Genomic DNA, 21,287 nt, shown 5'->3' with positions numbered 1-21,287 from the left:
CTCTATTGATCATTATATTGTACCCAATATATTGTAGTGATTTCATAAAGTTTAAAGAAAATGAGTTGGTGCCATCAACTAGAATTAAAACAAAAACATTCAACACAATCTGGTGTTAGTCATTACCTTTTGAGTCATCACTATATGAATAAGAAAAATTTAAACAACTTTAACGTATAAATATATATTTGTGCATGCATACAAGAGCACTTCAAGTCAACTTATACCTACCAAGTTCCAATTTTTTTTCAATTTTCACCCCTTAGCAGTTATTTTTACCGGCTAAAGACCAGATTAAATTTGTTTCACAGGTTCAAATCCTCTATATCAAATTTCAAGTCTGTAGATCAAAATATGACAGTAGTTTGGTAGAGACCGTTTCTCTGACAGACAGTTACTTATATATGTCACTTTGAGTTCCATCCTCATGGGTTCCAAAACGGCTGAGCCTATGTTTTGCAAATTTCATACAAAGTTAATTCAGATGTCTGGCAGTGTTCTTAGATATGTTTTGTACAGAAATTCATCTGATAAGTATTGAAAAAAGACTATTTTTAAGATCGGAATTTTCTTCTCTTATAGATAAAAAAATAATTTTTGCCGGACAATACACCAGTGTGACGTAAAATATTCTCGCTGTAAAAATTCTTCCTTTTTCATCTGTAAGAGAAAAAAGACTTTTTAAGATCGTCAGTTCCAAATATTAGTGAATATGATATTGTAAACAAATACAGATTTGATGATTGACATTATTATTATTTTATTTATTTATTGGCGAATTAGTTCACCGGGCAAATTATTCCTCGTAATATACAATAACCAATAGAAGATTGATTCTATGATCCGCAATCTGCATAAATTAAAATATGTTGAAGTGTATTGTATGACCCGGCAAAGCCAGGCGTCCAGCTAGTGTATATATGTTCAAATATATTGGTAACATGAACTGACAGCTAATATTTTTCAAGTGCTCAATGTGAAGTAAAGCTTTTATAAATGAAATGATATAAACGTTAGAAATTGTCTACACTGATCAACCAACATTTGATCATTAACACATCTTGACAGAACTATAAGGTGAATGAAGAAATTAAATCTGTTATTTAAGCAGGAAATATTGTTAGGAAGGTGGCTTAATAGCATTTCTCCTCGATCACTTATGATACTGGAATTTCATGATAACTTTGGGATACAACCTTTTTTTAAATGCTTCAATTTCTTTGCCCCAATAAGTCTCTCTGCCACATTTGTATATCCTTTGCTTGGGAAAATGCTTTTTCTTTATGCGTCACAGAAATTGTTTTTCATAACATGAAAGAAAATCAAAGCTCAAATGTTGCACAATTGGGAATATTTGTAACATGTAGATATTACATGTATTCAATATATTAATTAGGGCATGTTTTTTACTTCATCATCGGCAAAAATCATCATTTCCATTCGTTTGTATATCTGTCTAGCCTCATTCCGGATGATCTTGATAATACAATGATGATTCTTATAGATTGCTAAGTAAAAAAGATGTGTAGGTTTTCAATTTGTTGACATAAAAAGTGACTTTTGACTGTTTTTTGTTGTATATTTAAATCACTGAGTATGTAAGCCTTTTCTTTTTTTTTAAATATATACAAATGATTGCATTTGAATTTAGTTTTAACGCTTAAATTTCTCATTTCAGGATCCTAGTGTTGGACTTGACATAACTGGCTGCAATCATGGGGGATGAAGTTGATGGTCAGCCACCCGAATATGGGTTGAAGCTTGAAGAACTGCGTGATCTTATGCAGTTAAAAGGCGGTGATGCCATAGAAACTATAGGGAAAGAATATGGCGGTGTTTTAGAAATGTGCAAAAAGCTTTATACGTCATCAAGTGAAGGTAAGTCTCTCTTTGTTTAAAACAGTCCTACGTTGTTTTATTAATATACTGGCAATAGTATGCAATCAAAGGAAGCCTGGTTTTGTTGGAGATATCATGATGAATGAGGATATAATACACCAACTCCTAACTGACTGAGATGATATGGCACACCAACACGATCCCCCTTCACAAAAAATGCCTGAGAGTATATGACAATAGAATAGATATTATTCAGGGGATAGATTTTAAACTCCTCCCACTTCAGGTTACCAATACTACAACCTAAAAGTTGGGGGGGGGGGCTACATCCAAAACATTGAATTCAGAAATTTACATTTTTATAAAATGAGGCATTTTACACTTGATCAAAATTATAAGACCAGGAATATAAATTTTAGGAAATTGTACAAAAAGTGTATGAAAACATTAAACAACCAAATTTAATGAGTTCTACCTTCACTGGTTTTGATGACTTCAAAAATTCTTTGGGGTATGCTAGAAATAAGTGTTTCCATTGCGGTGCAAGGGATGTTACTCCAGCTTCTGAAGATGGCTTCATGAAGTTTATCTTTTGTCGAATATTGTTTGCCATTTCAATAAACATGTCGTCATCCATCCCCAAACATTTTCAATTGAGTTCAAGTCTGGTGAGCATGCAGAATGTCCCTATTTTCTTGCAAAAAGGTCAAGGTCTGTCGTACAGCGTGGATTGCAGCATTATTCTGTTGGAATAACCATCCATCCCCACACAAACGATGGCCCTACGTCATCATCAATGATTTTGTAGCATTGCTAGCATAACCAGCCGCTGTCTGATGACCCTGCTCCATCGTTTCTCTGGAAGAAAAGACACTCCCTACCATTTGTGACCCTCCACCACTAAGACGTGGAGAAAATTTCAGGAGACGTTTTTGTTATGTCAATATCATTGGAAACCATCAGAACCATCTAGATTGAATTTTTTCTCATCAGAAAACAAGACTTCCACTTCGCAATGTCCCATTGTTGATATTCACAACCAAACCTGAAGCGGTTCACCTCGTGATATGGAAGCAGGTGAGGAATTTGTTTACGCTCTTTATTTACCATGTCTTTTGTTGTGAATGTCATCTGATAGTTACTGGACTACAATCAGCATCTGTAACTGCTTTAATTTGACTAAAAGAAAGTTCCCTGTCTTTCACAACAACCCGTCTTATCCTACTCAATGCAGGAGAAAATGGGGGGAGAGTACCAGTGGATTTTGCTATTCCATAAAAAAATTATGGTTGTGAATTAAATATATATTCTGATTTTAGAATAATAATACCAATGTTATCAGATTTATTGTTTGCATTGGTTTTCCCATCATATCTTTCTAGTTAGAATTTCTTTTTTAGAAAGACATTGAGTCCTTACAGGAAGTACTATTGCCAACATCCCAACTGAAAGTATTTCTGTAGAACGAACTGGGTTTAAACTTGACACACTCAGGTTGTCAGTCCATGTCGTCAGTCCACTGTCACCTCCCACCATAAAATTAAACAAGAATAAACTATTTTGATATCATTAGAATTGGTGGGAAACAAAACAAGCTTTTCATTTATTCTTTTAGATTGCCATCATATAAAATTAACAGAATGTAGAGATTGTGGTCTATCTTTTTCTGTATATTTTTTACAAATAAAATATATAAGAAAAGTAGAAAGTTAACCTTGGGTTTACTTTCAACAGCTTTGTAACTCTTGCCTCCCTTATTTTGTTGTTTAGTCCTCATGGTACTTTTTGCACTTAACGCACCAGATTTCTATGTTCTTGCCTTGTGCTTGACCAGCAGTTGATATAAACTACCAGATTATACTGAGCATCGATCAAATTAAAAAACGCTAAGAAACAAAAAATAACATTTATCATATGCTAATTACATTGAAAAATAAAAATGGAAAAACAGTAAAATAAAATGACAACCAATCATAAGTTTCATGAATAAATATATATAATATAAATATATATAATATGTGTGTGTGTCTGTGTAGAAATATACTTTATTTCCTTATAATATATACTAATCCTTATTTAAGAAGCTCTGTAATTAAAGAGCAATATAGTGAATGAATGACAAGTTTATATTCCAAAGTTCATGATGTTGACAATCTTACCATTTATTCCTTTAATTCAGTTGACATCTACAATTCTACAATTATCATTGGCTCTTTTTTGACCTTGGAGTATTTTTTTCCTCTTTACTTCAAGTGGCTTCATGCCTTGTCTGAAGCAATTCCCATGAAAAAAAAAATGAAAACCAAATTAATACAACTAAATATCAGATTTGCATTTATTAGTATTTAATTCAATAATGTTTAATGCAATTTTCATTAGATCATAGAAATGAAATTGTTTTTCAATCAGGCAAGATATGTGTGGGTGTGTCTATTTTTTATTTTTTTTATTTTTCAACAGAATGTAGATTTCAAAGAAAATATTGAGTGCTTTGTACAAAAAAACTAAAATATAATTTTACAGATTTTATTTGTTTATTAAAACATAATTTTACAGGGTTTATTTTTTTATTCATGTATCTTTTAATAAGTCAGCCATAAGAAATTCATGCTCAATGGAAATATTTATAATGCACTAGAACCCTAGGATGCGACATTAAAAATAAGTTACAAAATACAGTACAGCATATAATACACATGTATATAATCAAATAACATTATAAATAACACCGTAAGGTGGGTCAAATATTCATAATCAGAAGCTGGAAAAACATCGTATTCCACATCATAACCTTGGGGGGGGGGCTCTTAGGGCCACCGTATCCTAGGGTTTTACTGTATATTTATTTCTAAGTAGTATCTTCGTGGTAGCTTTTTTTTTTCTCTTATGAAACTAGATTTTAAATAGTCATTTTATACAAAGTTTTCCCATTTAAACAATGGTCTTGGATATGACCTTAAACTATATCCAGTGGTGAAGCCCCAGCTTACGGGCTTTTGGGGAGTGTTAGAGCCACCCTTTAATTGCCATTTCTCTCAGGTCCACTCTGACTCAGAGTGGTAGTACCTGGTAGGGTCCCAACTATTTGTTAAATAGAAACTGACTTGAAAACAACAAATATATTCTGTTTTAAAATTTTTCTTAAATCTTTGGATTCGGCATTAAATAACCCGAAAAGGGTTGATATGCCGTAAAACAAAAACAACCAACCAACCCATTTAAACAAATAAAGAAAAAGAACAAAATAGTATAGAAAAGGGATGAAAAGAAGTGGGTGCTTAAAATCTGGAAGGTAATCATTCTTGTACTAAATTCCTTTACCATTTTATTCCAGTGTTTATCTATACATTTGATTTGAGACATTCAGTTTCTTAGTGTTTTCAAACCAAAATATTTGCATGCCACTCTGGCTGGCTAATGAACATTCTGAATCACATTCTTAAATAAATTCAAATCAGTAATTAATGTTACTCACATTCACAGACTAAATTATTAGAACCGTTACAGTCTTCAGCATCCCTTTACATCAACAGTGAATTGCAATTACGCATTTACTATAAATTTAATTATAAAAATCTCATCTCAAGACAAACAAGAACATAAGTTAGTTGTGAAAGTATATGCATACCTCTGCCTGACAATGTAAGGATCTGCCAAAGTCTCATCTGAACCTTATTTCTCCATATGAAGTATTCTTGCCAGGGAAAATGTGATAATTCAAAAACTATCTGATCAGGTTAAATTTTGCATGGTGCTTACTGTTATCGACAGGTGTTGGATCAATGGAAGTTGAAATTCTGTTTAAATTTCAATCATGACCGAACTTTTCATATACAATGCATGATTTCTTTGACTACAATATGGACCAAATAGTGAATCTCTATGATGAACAGAACTGAAGTTATCCTTAAAAGTGTAACTTTCACTTTTGACTTAGATAACTAAAAATTAAGACTAGGACCAATATTTTGACTAGAGTGATCACTATGCTGTACGCAAACAGTGATAAACCAACCAACAATCTTGTCAGCAAATATAACCTCCTTTACAGAGGTAATAAAACGTATTTTACTTATAAAGTCGAATTAGGAATAGGGTGTTTGTTGCTTTTTATGTTCAAAATTCAGGCAATCAATCTAATAGACATTGTATGAAGTCATATGCTCACATTTAATTCCATTCATTCTTTTGGTTTAATTTCTCAACATATTTTTTCATTATTACAGAAGAATATTTAATTTGGATTATGTGGGTGTGATGAATGATTAGTAAACGTATGTCGGTCATAGAGGACAATATGGTCTTTGCTTTCAAAGTGTCTTTGCCAGATATCTTTTTTTTCTTTTCATACTTTCATGTTGTACTGAGAGAAAAGTATAAGAACTTGTCTAAATAAGCATATCATGAATAAAATTCTTTTGAATAGAAATTACAAATGATTTCATAAAGAAATTCTTATGTAAAAGAAATTCCTTTCATACAAAATCAAAGATATTCAAATCCTCAGATGTTTATAAAATAACATTGCATGAATATAAATCCTTTTATGTGTGTGTAGCATGATTGTTATTTTCATGGTCTATGAAATTGGAAAGCAAACTCCATTTCAATCAATCATATTGACTTATACATTAATGCCATTAAGGAGAGGTTGGGAATCGCTTATTTGAATGTAATTATTTTTCAAAACTATCTGAATTTGTTTTGCTATACAAACTGTTTGGCGAATTTTAGTCAGAAGCAATTCAATTACTAGTATCTACTGATTCACAACTTCAATATTTTAATGAATTTTAATTGATGCTAGCAAGTAGCCTGGCGTTACACAGTTGTAAGTTATGCTTGAATCTATTTTAATGGATGCAGATGATGTATTTATTATTATAGGGACAATTCTCTATCGATTATCATATTTAAGCTAATACATAGCAGTGAGATCAAAACTAAAAAATATATATACATGACTTGAGTGCCATCAGCTAGAATCAAAACCAAAATGTATAACTCTCCACTTTCATTCCTTAGCCTCTGAACTATGCCCCCCCCCCACACACACACATATATATATAAATTTATCTGTCATCCTTTATTTAAAAGATGGAATCGCCTGATTCTCAAAAACAAAATTCAAGTAAGGGCACAAGGTCTACATAGTTTTATAATTATATACATTGGACACTCTGTGACCTGTTGAGTCAATGTTTGTACATTGCACTTGAGTGTATGTATTTAGTCTCTGAACCAATTGTAAAGGTTGATATTTTAAAAGTACATTTATTTATTGGTAGTTTATGGAAAATGTATTAAAATTTTAAACAATTGCAGAACGTTCTTATTTGCAATATTTTCTTTTTTTGTTTCCAATTATTAAAATGTTGAATATTCTGTTGCCTTTTGGCCTCAACACTGCTTATGATATTCAGTTTTTTTTTTTTTTTTTCCATATCAGCAACTGATTGCCCTGCAGCTGATTTGAAACAAAGTCCACAGCCTTTAGTATATAGATAAATATTTATTGTAAGCTGGGGGGAATATTTTTTAGTTATTTCTTATCTATATAAATGGCTGTTCAAATGTTTTTTCTTGTTCTTGGCATGATGATGATGATGATATATATCACCTTGGCATGATGATGATGATATATATCGTTTTTTTTTTCTTCTCGCTTAACAATAAAAATGTTATTTTAAACTTTAGTGTGATGTTCAGTTTATCATAAAAAAGATCAGTTGTATCTAAAATGTCCATTTAACGTGTGTGTATAATGATGAAAATTCTATTTAAAATTAAGGGAGGCATCAACGGATGACAGTTCTCAAAGAGATGTACATGCAAATAAAGATATCTTAAGTTGATCAATTATGGATAACCATTTTTGGAATGCTAGGTGTTGTAAATTTGGCAGTGTCTGTAAAGTCACTTCATTTAATACCTTTGTGTAAGGTATGAACCCATCTACCGCCTTCTCCTAGCTATGGATGAAATAAACTAGCTTTGGAACACTCCAAAATAACACTGGTCTTCTCTACTTACTCAGCATTGTTTTTAACCATTTTGTATTTCTCTATGCTATGCCAGATTACAAGTGCAGTTGGTGATTGTGTAACCGTTGCTTGACTACAAACTCTTGTAAAAGCACCTTTTTAGGATGTATTTGTTGTCTGTCTAGATAAAAGGAGGCCAACATGTTTTTTTTATATTACTAGCAGGATAACCCAGTGTTGCCTGAATTAATAAAAACAAAATAGAAACAGTTTAAAGTGTCTAACATTTTTATATTAAAACTTCTATCTCTCTACTTCTCTTACTCTTTCTGTCTTTCTCCCTCCATGTTCTTTTTTTTTTTTTACTCTCTCTCCCCCACCCTTCTCTCATTTCCAAGCAAGCCATTCCTTTCTATTCTAAATAAGTCATTGACCTCTCCTTTATATAACAAACTAGCGGGGATACCCGGCGTTGCCCAGGTGTTTAAAGGTGTGCGTGTTTTTTTTTGGGGGGGGGGGGGTCAAAACAAAAGAATAAGCGAAGTAATAACCCTGTTTAAACATTATATATATATATATATATATATATATATATATAAATAAACAATGTTAAAACTTTAAAAAAATCGTTGCCCGGGTGTTTGTGTTGGGGGAGGGGGGGGCGTAAAAAAAAAAGTTTTGGTAAGTAGTTAGAATTGAACCCGAAGCCTTGAGGCGAAGGTGGAAAATAAAGTGTGCAAAAAACCTGATGCGTTACCCGCTCGGCCAGCAAAAAAGAGTAACTGAAACACGTTTGAATTTATTTAAGTATTAAAAACAGAATTGACATGTGCCCGCAGTAAAAGTTAACTCTGCTACTTCTATTTGACCTCATTAATTAGGTCAAATAGAAGTAGCAGAGTTAACTTTTACTGCAGGGCAGCTTTTCGGTTTGTTTACCAAACTTTGGCTGGTTGTTTCCCCAAGATGTTGGGGGATGGCAGCTCCCCATAAAAAGGGGATTGTCCAGATTGAATAGCAATTGTCTGATATAAGGAGTTTGCCCCCACATTGATCAAAGTTGATTGCTACTGGACGTTCCCCGGTGTGATTGGTGGGAACAGTGCTTAGCTTTGAATTAGTTTCGGTTTTATACAAAAAAGCTGAACAAACACAAGATGGGCTGAAATAGCAAGAATTTTGTAAAAATCAACGTAAATAAATCTAGACATGATGCGCGTTCCCAAATCCTTGATATTATTATCTAGGGGGTATATAAACACTTCTAAACGATAATAACGACTACGGGACCGCCGGCGAAAAAAGCCTTTTTAGGACATACAAAAATGCGCGCGCCGCATTTGCCTTTTTTTATATATGAGAGAGAGAGAGACTAGCGGGGGTACCCGGCATTACCCGGGTGCTTGTAGGGGTGTGCGTTGGTGGGGGGGGTAAAGAAGAACAAAAAGGAAACTTAACCCTGTTTGAATATTTAAAAAAAAAAAAAAAAAAAAACATAAAGAAACAGCGATTTTTAAAAATGGAAAAGAGGGGGTGACAGGTCGGCTCGAACTCGGCACCTTGAGGCCCATAGGCTAAGCCTGAACAAATGCGCTACAGCGACAGTCAATGTAAGAGCGATTAAAAAGTTAATGTCAATCATCACGCTATTCCCCAGTTTTTAATGAGGTCAAATCGTTTTACTGCGGGATAAATGACGGTGACCTTTACATCCGGTTCGAATCCAGTTTTGCTGTTTTTATACTGAAAAGTGAAACTAACATGTGCGATCCGAATATGTAGAGTATTTATCTTTTGAAAGTCGGGCAAATTAAATAGACAGGCGACCCCCGTTGTTAACTCATAGATATTATCATTTAGACGTGATATAAAAAGTTTTAAGAAGTGAGTCAACCGATCGCTTCTCAGAAATATACAAAAAGCGAACATACATGCATACATTTTCACTTTTCTATATATAGAAGATAACACTGAAACTGGCCAGTTGACCCCCCAAAAATCAATTTTATTAATTTTAGATATTAGTTATTCTGGGGCAATGCTAATAAAGGAGGAACCAACTTTGTGGATGTTTGTTTTATAGTTTTTTGGGTTTTTTATTTCTACTTTTCGCTTTATATACGAACACACATACACACAGACAACTGTCCATTTTATAATTGATTTAAGTAGCCATTTCATCAGTATAAGCTCTCTTACATATTCATCTTTTTACCATACTTATCTTCGGCTGGAAGATGACTAGGGCTGTATAATCTAAAAAAATTTAGAATATTTTTTGGTACTTGTGCACAATAACTCGACGTCCGATCAGCTTTGCTCAGAATATGTCAACCGTCGACATTTTTCACCGATTATAAAAAGAGTAACAAATGCTACTAAAAAAAAAGAAAAAAAAAAATTAAAAAAAAAAAAAAAAAAAGACCTATTGTAACAATTTTTTTTTTTTTCTTTTACTGGGAAAAAACAAAACAAATTATTTTTTTGTCCAAAAACACACCCTCAAACGGCCGTTCCTAACAATCTTATACAATGTGAATATCTCCACCTTGAAGTTGCAGACACCAGAAGATGTCATTTCATATTGCTAAACAAAAGGATTAATTGCTGCAAAGAAAAAAATGTGTAGAAAAGTCTACATGATCCTTAGGAAATATCACAGCTGTCTTAATTTAATAATAAAAAAAAAATCAATTCTCTCACACCTTACAGAAAAAAAAATTGTTCATAAAGAGAAAAAAAAAAAAACAAATAACAAAAGTTTACTTTACATTCGTTACAAAAATAAGGAAAAAATGTAAAAAAATAAATACATGAAAAACACAAAAAGTGCTTTTTAAAAATATGAAAACCAAAAAAATGTTTTTCTTAATTTTGGTTGACAAAAAAAAATGGTTGGAAAAAAATTTTTCTCTTTAAAATATTGCTACAAGAATAAAACAAATTGTTAGGGTAGGTCTTTGTCTTTTTTTTTAATTTTTCGTTATATTTTTTTTTATTTGACGATTTTATTACATTTAAATATTTTCTCCAGTATTTTCCTTGGGTAATGTTAAGATTGGATAATCAGCAAAAGCCGGCAGCTGATGTCATGTTCTGAGCAAAGCCGAGTGGTCAATTAATTACGGTTAGTTCAAATTCCACACAAGTACCTATTTTTTTTTTTAATTGAATGAATAAATAAAAGCTGAAATAGTTATATATATCTCATACAATCTATTATTATACTAAATGTGAGTTAATTTGTTTTCCCAAGGATTTTTTCCTATATATTTTAATAACAAATTATGTTAAAATGTTCCTTTTTTGGGATTATGTTGGGAGGGGGGATCCATCTTAATCCATCACTCTTCTATACACTATGACTCTCACTTCTGTCACTTTCTTTGACTGTCTATTAAATTAATGCTAATGAAGTAAAGAATGGATAAAGATTGGAATATTCCATTATAAACAAAGAAATACTCCTGTGAGCAATAATACTATTTAACCCATAGTTGAAGAGAAAACATGATAGCTAGAAGAAAATGGCTAATTTTTGAATTTATATTATTAAACTTGTTTTGCAAACTCACTTTTCTTGCTTCAAACAATATGACAAGGTTGATGGGTCATGCAATAGGTCACATTTTCTTCCAACAATACTGCAATTATGAGTTGCAATCATTTATACGTAGAGTACTCAGTATTACAGTAGAGAAAATATAGATCTAAGTTTGAAGAGCATGGAATCAGTAGTGTTCAATGGTGAGTGTGGGGTTAATTTCTTATTCAGTTAAAACAAAAATGGACTTCCACACCTTTTTGTTTTGTTCTAGGCTGCATAGTTGTCATTTTGGTTGTATTGGGTTGCTGAACTTTTGGATCTGAAATTCCTTACAGTTCTTAAAGACAGACAGACTTGATTGAGAAGAATAAAAGACGTTTTGTAGTTTTATATCTTCAGGCACATAAAACGAACCAGGCTATAAACTGGCCATCTGGTCCCAATAAAAACTGGATCAAAAAATGTATATATTGACTCTGCAATGTTAACTGATAGTTGCAAGTAGCAATTAATGTGTGTGTAATTGTTTCTGGTCTAATGAAATATTTTATAATCGGTGATAGAGGAGTAGTACGTTTGAAAGGAACACCTGTTATGTATGTATACCCAACACAGCATTGTCTACCTTAAAACTCTCTCACTGAGATGCTTTACAAAGGGTGGTCTTTGGAGACCTTATTTTATTGTTTGTCCCTTTAAAAAAGAATTGTTCTTCATCAACATTTTAACAGTAATATATTTAAAAAGAAAACAAAAACATACATGTGTGTTAATGATTTAAATTCTGTCGAATCTCCACTCTTCTGAAAATTCCTTATAAAATATATACTTTATTGAATAAGTATTAAAATTTTTATTTAAATTTGAATAATACTGTTTAAAAAAAAAAATTATATATGTTAATAGGTTAGTTTGTCCTCATTCCCATCTGGCCAGGTCTTTATCATTCTTTCTCTCAAATTCTTCTCCCTTATTTCATTAACCTTCTCCTGCCAAGTGACCCTGCTACTTCAACTGTTTCACATCTACTAACCATCTCATCCATTTTTTTCAAAGTGACCAAATCAATTGTGTGTTCTGCACACATTTCTCTAAACTGTCCAAATGTAATCTGTCTCTGGGGGGGTCATCATATTTAAATCTGTTTTTAAGATTCATATTACATATCCATCATATCATTCTCACCAATTGTTATAGCTGCTAACTCATCCGTATTATTTAATTTGCAAATACCTTGTCCGAACGTTCTCAAGCAACAATGATTGAAATAAATAGGTGAGCTGTTGAGCTAGAAGATTTCTCATGTCTGTCAGCATCTCTTCAAAGCTACCATTTGCCCATGTCTAGAGTTTGTTGTCACGTCTGAGTTGGTGTACCAACTACTAACCTCTTTCTCTTGTACTAGATGCAAAAAAGAGTCTATTGGTCCTGCATTGTCTGCAAAGGTTCAGTCACTGTCACACAGCCACAGTGTTGATACTCCTGTGCTTTTCTTTTTCTTTTCTTTTTTTTTTACAAGTACTTATATGAAAAATACCCTAATATACTTACTGCACTTGTATTCCCTCAATGAAATCAATTCTGACCCATCCACTACTCCAATAGCTTCTTGGATAGCTTTCCTTAAAATTTTCTCCTTGCTTTCCCAACTATACCAATATGCAGAAATTTAAATGTAATGTGAACAAATATCTTGCTGCCCAACTCATTTACCACTATCACAAAAAAAAAATGCTGCTCATAATTGCAGTGGCCCCTTAGGTCTCTGGTAATATTGTTGGAAAGAGCCGGCCCAACTGACCCAGGGTGGATACTGCAGCCATGACCATGGAGCAATATGCCTCGTTTATGGTGAATAAAATTAAATAAATAAAAATATAACTTCTCTCCATGCAACATATATCCTCAAGCCTCACTGATCATGTTTCACTTCCATGCATCCTCACACTGCATACACATAGCTGATAGACTCTTATCCACTCCTAATTCTCGCAATTACACCAACACTTTCTGGTGCTCCAATGGTGTGATCAAATTAACAAAATTTTTGAACAACCTCAGTAAATGTGATGAAAATATATAATAATAATAATATAACTTCTCATCTGTTCCCATTATCTTATATTTCTTGCATACAAAGACGTTATCTCCCTGCCTACTCGCACTTTGTAGGTTCCCAATGGTTACAAGTTAGACAAAAACTTGAGTTGCTCCCAGATCCATTTTCTCAAACTGAACCAGGGAACTTCTTTCTGAAGGCTTTGGCAAAGCTACAACCACTGATCATTACTTTCGTTTTGGTTCATTTTTGAAATTTTATTTTCCATAGTATTCCTCCAATCTAAAAAGTTAACCTTCCATTTTTCACAAATAAGCATTCAATCATCAGCGAGTAATTTTTCTGGACAATCTGTACGAAACACTCAAGACACTACTGAAAAGCAAGATTCAGTACACAATTTTAATGTATTCTGACTTCAACATAAAAACTGTTACTAAATGTACTGTTAATTCCGACACAAATTTAAACATTTCTGTACATTGCTTGAGCAACATTTACCAATTACGTGCTTTTTTTTTCTACTTGGTAGTCACCACTTATCAAGGCCCAAGGGCCACTTGAGAATAAGGAATAATTAATGTATGGTGGTAGTGTAGTAATCGCTGATAGTGTAAATTTGGTAGAATTTAATTATTTATGGGAATGGCTCAACAAGAACTTGTTTTATTGGGTTTTGAAGGCTACTATGTTGTATTCATCTGGAAAACCGTCCACTGAAACAGGGGTGTAGTTCTGAGAAAGAAACTTTGTTCATGGAATCTGCATTGAAATTTTGAAATTAAGGCACAGATAGAAAGTGAAGGAAATCTTTTATAGTGGTTGTAGTTGGTCGAATTTTTTTTTTTTTTTTTTTTTTTTGTGAAAGTTTGGCAAGGGACAATCATAGATTGGAGTTCAAGACTCACCCAACATCTCCTGGCGCCATGTCAAAAGCTTTCTCCAAATCCACAAAATCAAAATACAGGTTCTTGCCAAGATGCTTTTCTTGCATTTGTCCAAGAATAAATATACTAGTACTAGTTGTATTTTGTTTAGGTATAAAAACAAAACTCCATTTCATCTATCCCTATCTGACTTCTTTCCTGCTCTCTCCTATTCTCTTAGCCACTTTCAGGACTTGATCTATCAATTTTAAACCTCTGTAATTATTTCTATCCCGAGCTCCTTTTTTGCCCTTGTAATGGTTTACAATTGTACTAAGATCCCTGTCTTTCAGAAACGCCCCTTTTTATGATCTGATTTGTCTGCGATTATTCTAATGCCTGTTTCACTTAGAGTTCAATATTCCTGCAACAACTGTGATCTTAGCTTTCATCTTACAATTTTCTCTATACCATTTCTTTCTAAAGTTTTATAGATGAACCAGATATTAGTCTGAAACTTGGAGATTTTTCTCAGTCTCATGAAAGCTCTATTTAATCTCTCATGATGGAATTTCTAAACATCCCTATTCTCTTGTTCATTTGTTGCTAATATCTCATTGTCATTTTTAATGCACTTCTATCAATATCCATATTTGTATTTGCTAGCAATACTGATCGATGTTAAAATGCTTTGAATAATTACAAATTTCAAGGTAGTATTACTAAAATAGTCATATTTTAAAAACAAGACTTCTTAAAATACTAGAATTTTGTTTGGAAATGAATGTCCTATACTATATCACATTCTTTAATGATATATTTAAAGAGTTTTTAGGAAATAAGAATAAAAATGTTAATGCAGTGAACCCCCCCCTTTTTGCATCAATTTCTTTTTTTTTTACCCCTGTAATGCTTAAAAGCTAAGTACTACTTCCCTGTGATAAATTTTGTCACGAAATTTGGAAAGCAATAAAAAAAAAAAAAATCAGTTTTACTTATTTTCAAGGTACAGAGTAAACTGGGTTTTTTTTTTTTTTTTTTTTTTTTTTTTTTTAACCTTCAAAATAAGACTCCAAAATGACGTATTAAACATTTTTTCTAAATATTTTTAGTAACCCAACTAATAAGTAAATTAATGTTATTTTTATGCATTTAAATGAAAATTCTTTTTTTTCTTTAGGTACTAGCAATTTTTAATTAGCCTCTCCCCAAAATATTAATTTCTTTTCAGCAAAAGTAAACAATTCGACTTCATCACTTAGTTATAAGCTATAAGTCAATAGTTGTAGCAGCAGCCACTGATGGCTGTTAACTTTGAAATCAACAAGTTTAGTAAACTATGTTTACAGGTTTATTTTGAAAGAAAGAAACACTTTCTTTTTCTTTTTTTTCTTTTTTTCTTAAAATTAATACAGTTTGTGGTTCTTTTATAAAATTTTGGTTTTTAAACATATTTTCGAACTTGTAGTAATAAATGATTTTCTAGCTGGCAATTTTAAAAAAAAAAAAAAAATTCTTTTTCAGACGCTTGTGTGTGACTACCCTAAGAAAACTTTGTGAAAAAAGAAAAAAGTGATAATAAAATTAATTTTGATTGTAGAGTATGGCGGCGAGGTTTTAGTTTTGCATATAAATTTAAAGTATAATGATCCCCCATCTTTCACCAATTCTTGCCTTATAGAGCAGTTATTACTCGTAATTCTTTTGATATTTTTTCAAAATATTTTTTTAAAAGTTGGTATATATATCTTTATTATTATATAAAAGTCACTTTGTGTGTGTGTGCGCGACTTCCTTCCTTATAGGCTCAGACATTTTGGAACCTATCTTTTACAAATTTCACACAAAGCTATGTTTTGTACAGAAATTCACCCAATAAGTATCAAAAATTGAAAAAAATCAGATTAAGTCCAAATGACACTCACTTCAAAATAAACCCTTCTATAACCCTGCCACTAACCCTAAATTTGAGTAGCAAGCCCTCCTCATATAAAAGGTCTCAAAACTACACATAATCATAAAAAGGAAAATAAAACAGACCTTGGCACGCCCAAGAAAATTTAAAAAAAAAAAAAAACGCACTAGATTTCTCTCTTATAGAAAAATAAATTAATATCCTTATAATGCTAAAAAAGGCCTGGAAATGGTGCATTATTTTGCATTAAACTTTTGTGAAACTAATCTCTTACTCTTACAATAATTGTTTTTGTTTTTTCTTTCTGCCAAATTTTTCAGGGTGTTCAGTTATTACTTTTAACCTTATCACTAACCTGAAGTTTGAGTGGCAAGCTTCCTCCTCCTCTTAAAAAATCACATGCAATTGTCTTTAAAAACAAACAAAAAAACACAAGATTTATTTCCCATAGAAAAAAAAAAATTGGTTAACTCTGTTAAAATGGTCCTAAAATCTAAGATTATTTTACATTGAATTTTTATATATTTTTTTTCTGCCAAGTTTTTCAGTGTTTATATGTACTTGCTTAAAAAAGGAGAATCACATAGTTTGGAAAAACAGGTGGGGGCAATTTGCTAGAAGGTATTAATCTACTACAATACCAAAAAAATCTTGCATTGATTTCATTTTTAAACAATTCTATTATTAGATTTCAGTTTCTTGTACATAATATGCATTGTAATTCAACTTTGAGTTCTCATTTCTGTGGTTTTCTTTTCTTAATGGATATGTGCACTTTTTATGGCAGTGCAGCATATTTGTATGCATTTATTGAAGATTACTTGGAAGTAATTTCTGGAGATTTTCAGTGTCATTCACACTTCTTGTACAAAAGTACATTTTCATGGAAAATTTCATTGCTTTATTTTGTGTTTTAACAAAGATATAGAATTTTTACTGAAAAAGTAGCATAAAATATGTGACAAACACATATGGTTTTAAAGAGGAAAAACTATCCAAACGTGGGAGACAGAAAAATAGTCCTAACTTATTTTTTAGTAAGATTTTAAACATTTAAAAATATTCTAAAATCATCAAGCTGTATGGCATTATTGAGATATTTTAAGCAATTTTAGTTTTTTCATGTGTATTGCTATCTTTATTATCTTAACTATCATGTATACTTCATCCTTTTTCCTTATCTATTTGTAGTCTATTTGAAAATTTGGAACTCTCTTTTTCTGGAAACACGTACCAATAAGCAACTAAAACACATACAAAACTAAATTCTATATTTAGCTTTTGTTTACAGTCAAAATATACTGGTCAAAGAAGTAGATATTCTGGCATTTTATATAAAATATAGTTGTCTACACCTCATCAGTGTATCTAGACGTAGCAAGTGATTCTAAACCTGAATGCTAAGCAACTTCCAAATGTAATTAGCAGTCAAATGTCATTAACTGCATCAAACTCCACACTGACTGAAGAGATTATAGTGCTATATGTATTTTCCTCATTTACATGTTTTTATCAGAAGTAACCAAAAGAAATCTACTCTTTACAGTAGATTATTACTTTGATACTAAGTGGAAACCGCTTAAGCAATCTGTTTGTCACAGTTTTATGAAAACAGATTTTTTAGGAAAGCTTTTAAACAGAACTGATATCTTCATCCTCAACCCATATGTCGCTACTGTTATTATATCCATTTTCCTTCTGGAGATATCTGTATGGGTTTAATTGAAAATAAAATTCACTGCCAAAGTCTTTTAAAAACATCTTGAATTGATTATTTATCATTAAAAAAATCGTTTTAAATGGACAGAAACAATTGTATGAATCAAAAAGTAAATTCAGGATAATTAGTCCATGTGACTTTTCAGTATATTTCAGTAAACTTTAGATAAGGGGATTTATTTGCATCTAATCATCATTGCCATATTCACAGAAACCTCACCAATGTATTCAAGTCTTAATGCAATTATGTAGAAGCGCTGCTCACCCCCTATTTTAGGTCACTAGAAATCAATTTATTTGATTCCCTTTTTCTCTCCTCCCTTTTTCACTTATACATTTTTAATGTTATCTCCAATATGAAAACATTTTCCTTTTGATTTTTACATATTTGAATATGCTATGTCATTTTTATACCATACTGTTGAATATTTCATGTATGTGTGTCTGATAGTTACTGACACAGGCTATGTGTTTAACTCGTGTTCAAGCATTGCTTTTGCTCGACTATTTGTCACAGTGTTATCAAAACCCAGATCTTGAAGATTCCCTTTTTTAATTGAGAATAGGCTTTATACAGAACTAATCACACCCTGTAAGCGACTGCCATCCTCACCCCAAAAGATATACAAATATTATTGGAAGCAACAGTCACCACCAGTTACTTGTGAGCTTTGTATATATTGTTTAAGATCTATCAAGGCATAATGGAATTTGTTTGTTAACATTCTTAAGAAATGTATGAATCTATTTCTGCTCCTCTGTCATCGTTAAAATAGAGTAGACATGTCTGTAAAGCCTTGGTAAGAGCAACTCGTCTAGAAAATAAAAACACTAACATTATACTTGCAACAATGTAAGTGTTTGTCACATGACACAACTTGTGCTATGTACAGTCATTAGTTGCCTTTAGAGGGTGAATTGTCCTCTGCACAGTCCAATGAAAACAAATTAAGTCTCCTTAATGATTGAGGGACTATTTTATGTCATGTACCATGTTAAAAAAAAACATCTAAGAAATTGGATTTTTTATGAGAGTGCTTAATACTAAATATCCTTGATGTGCCATATTTCAATTCCTTTTTATGTAGATACATAAATTGAAGTCATAATGTAACAGTTTCCTGCCTCTGCAATCATCAGATCTTGTCTAAACTTTAAGTGTAGGATCTGTAAAAGGTCATTGTGATCGATAACCTTATAATCTTTTCCATTTCAAACTTTGCATAAAGTACTTTCCAGATGGCATGACCTTTCATCCTCAAAACAAAAATATACAAACATTTTTTTTCTTGCAAATAAAATACCATATGTTTGTGTGGGTTTAGTCTTGAGCTGTCAGTCTGCAATTTAAGGACATTCACTTTTTGATGCATCCTCCCCAATAAATAATGCATAGTATATTATGTTTCTCCTCGCCAATATTAAGCCTGATCAATACTTACTACTTACATGGATGAAGACCAGATGCTAAAAGTTTGGAAGTGGCTATATAAAGTCATTTTCCTGATACCTTTGAGAAAAATACAAATCCGTCTCTTCTCCCCCAGCTATAGATGAAATATGAGAGTAGATAAGATGCTCAAACCTTGATAGGACGACTAGTGTAGGAGAAGGAAAAAAAAACTTAGGTTTTGTTCTTGCTTCTGAACTCTGACCATGCTTGACATGGAATAGATCTACAGTTGGTGATTGTGAAACTCTTGCTTCTATAAGCTCTCCACAATGGCAGTGACCTTTCAAGGGGTGCCCATTGTCTCTCAATACAGGTGATATGCCAGTATTATCAGAAAGAGCTGAAAAGAAGTTTTCAATATGGCCTTATTTATCTGACATAGCACATTGTCAAGCTTGATGTAAATGTGGTCATTATTTACCCTCTCAAGAGCTATCATGACCCTTTGGCATTCAGTAAATGTCACTGGTCAGAAGTCATCCATCTTTATGCAAAGAAAATAAAAAAGGAGTAATTGTATGGCAGATAATTAGTTTATGATAATGGAGATTGGATGTCTAATTGAAATTACAAAAAGAATATCACATTCAAAACTAAATATTTGCACCGGGAGAGCTCGATTATCAAAATCAGAAATGTGTATTTGAAGGCATGAAATTCTAACCAAAATTGCTTCGATCCACTTGATACTTTAAAGATTTTTTTTTTTTAATGTAATTTGAATATACCTAAAGTCACAAAAAATCTTGAATGTTTAGTATTAGTCAAGCATCAGATTGATGTTAAAATTAGTTTTCTTTTGCAACTCTTGTTGCCAGTATAATTTTTGCCGAAACAAATTAAGTTTTCAGCAATGAAGTGAAATCTAGAAGAAAACCTGAAATAATTTCTTTGCTCATGCCAACAGTGCTTTCTTTCGATGTCTCCTTATCATTTGAAATAATCATAGCAACATATGTTCAGCCATACATAACATTTTTTCATTGATGATATACAGTGGATGTGTAATGCGAATCTTAAAGACAGGCTTAGATCTGACGACCTCAGAAGATGATATCGGGACAGTATAGAGAGATGTGAGCAAAATGGGAGACTTTGATGTTATGGCCATGTTAATAGAATGGGTAAGAGTTTGTTAGTAGATGTAAACCAGTTAAAGTAGAAGGTTCATATGCTGTAAAACAGAACAAACAATACCAGGTGCAATCAAAATGTTAAAAAAAAAAAAAAAAAAATTAAAAAATTAGGGACTGTGGGTAAACAACTAATTGTTAGGGCTGTGACAACAGAATATTCTTTTGATTCTCGGTGATATATCTGACACAGTTAGACACTTAATCAACCGAGAACCACACCTCTCTGTATAAAAATATAAGATATTAACGGATATATACCCAAAAGTCAAAATAATGAAAAGAATATGTTGTCACAGCCCTACTAATTGTGCATTCTACACATACAGCAAAAGTTCAGCTCATTAATCTTTGCTTATTACAAGTGAGTTGGAGCATATCATGAAATTAGTTTCATTACTTCTACAGACTATATTTTGGGGAACAAAAGAATGTTAATCACACCAGAACATTCTATCCTAACTCTGACTTTCTGCAGCATAAACTGAAAATTCCTTTCTATGGCATGACGGTATTAATAATTCAATTTCTTTCTTATATCTTCAGTGATGCTATAAATGTAATAAAGTGTCATTAAATTTACAAAAATTTATATTTAAGCTTTCTTGCACTCATGAAACTCACCGTATTTGTCCTTGAATGACCTCTAAAGTTAACTTAAGATAACCTAATATAAAACTGTATTGAGAGTTGATGCAAATTAAAACGATAGGTCTTGTCAGTTGAGTATGATTAAATTAAGAGGTGTATTTAATAATCATTATCAAAAACT

General features: G+C 32.0%; 1 protein-coding gene across 28 annotated transcripts in view; it reads left to right on the top strand.

The window, feature by feature from the left end:
- The window catches only part of LOC145260458 (plasma membrane calcium-transporting ATPase 2-like), a 567,808-nt gene that overhangs the window by 344,287 nt on the left and 202,234 nt on the right, over nucleotides 1-21,287 (top strand). For all 28 annotated transcript variants that reach the window (XM_080118538.1, XM_080118534.1, XM_080118531.1 and 25 more), the window contains one exon: nucleotides 1,679-1,878. In XM_080118538.1, coding sequence (XP_079974664.1) covers nucleotides 1,716-1,878 — 163 coding nt within the window. In that variant the 5' untranslated portion in view covers nucleotides 1,679-1,715. The remainder of the gene's footprint in view (nucleotides 1-1,678; nucleotides 1,879-21,287) is intronic.

Source organism: Euprymna scolopes, chromosome 36 (genome assembly GCF_053919585.1).
Source record: "Euprymna scolopes isolate OS-2025 chromosome 36, ASM5391958v1, whole genome shotgun sequence".
NCBI lineage: Eukaryota > Metazoa > Mollusca > Cephalopoda > Sepiida > Sepiolidae > Euprymna > Euprymna scolopes.
The sequence above is the reverse complement of the archived record's forward strand: the minus strand, read 5'-3'. Positions and strand labels throughout refer to the sequence as shown.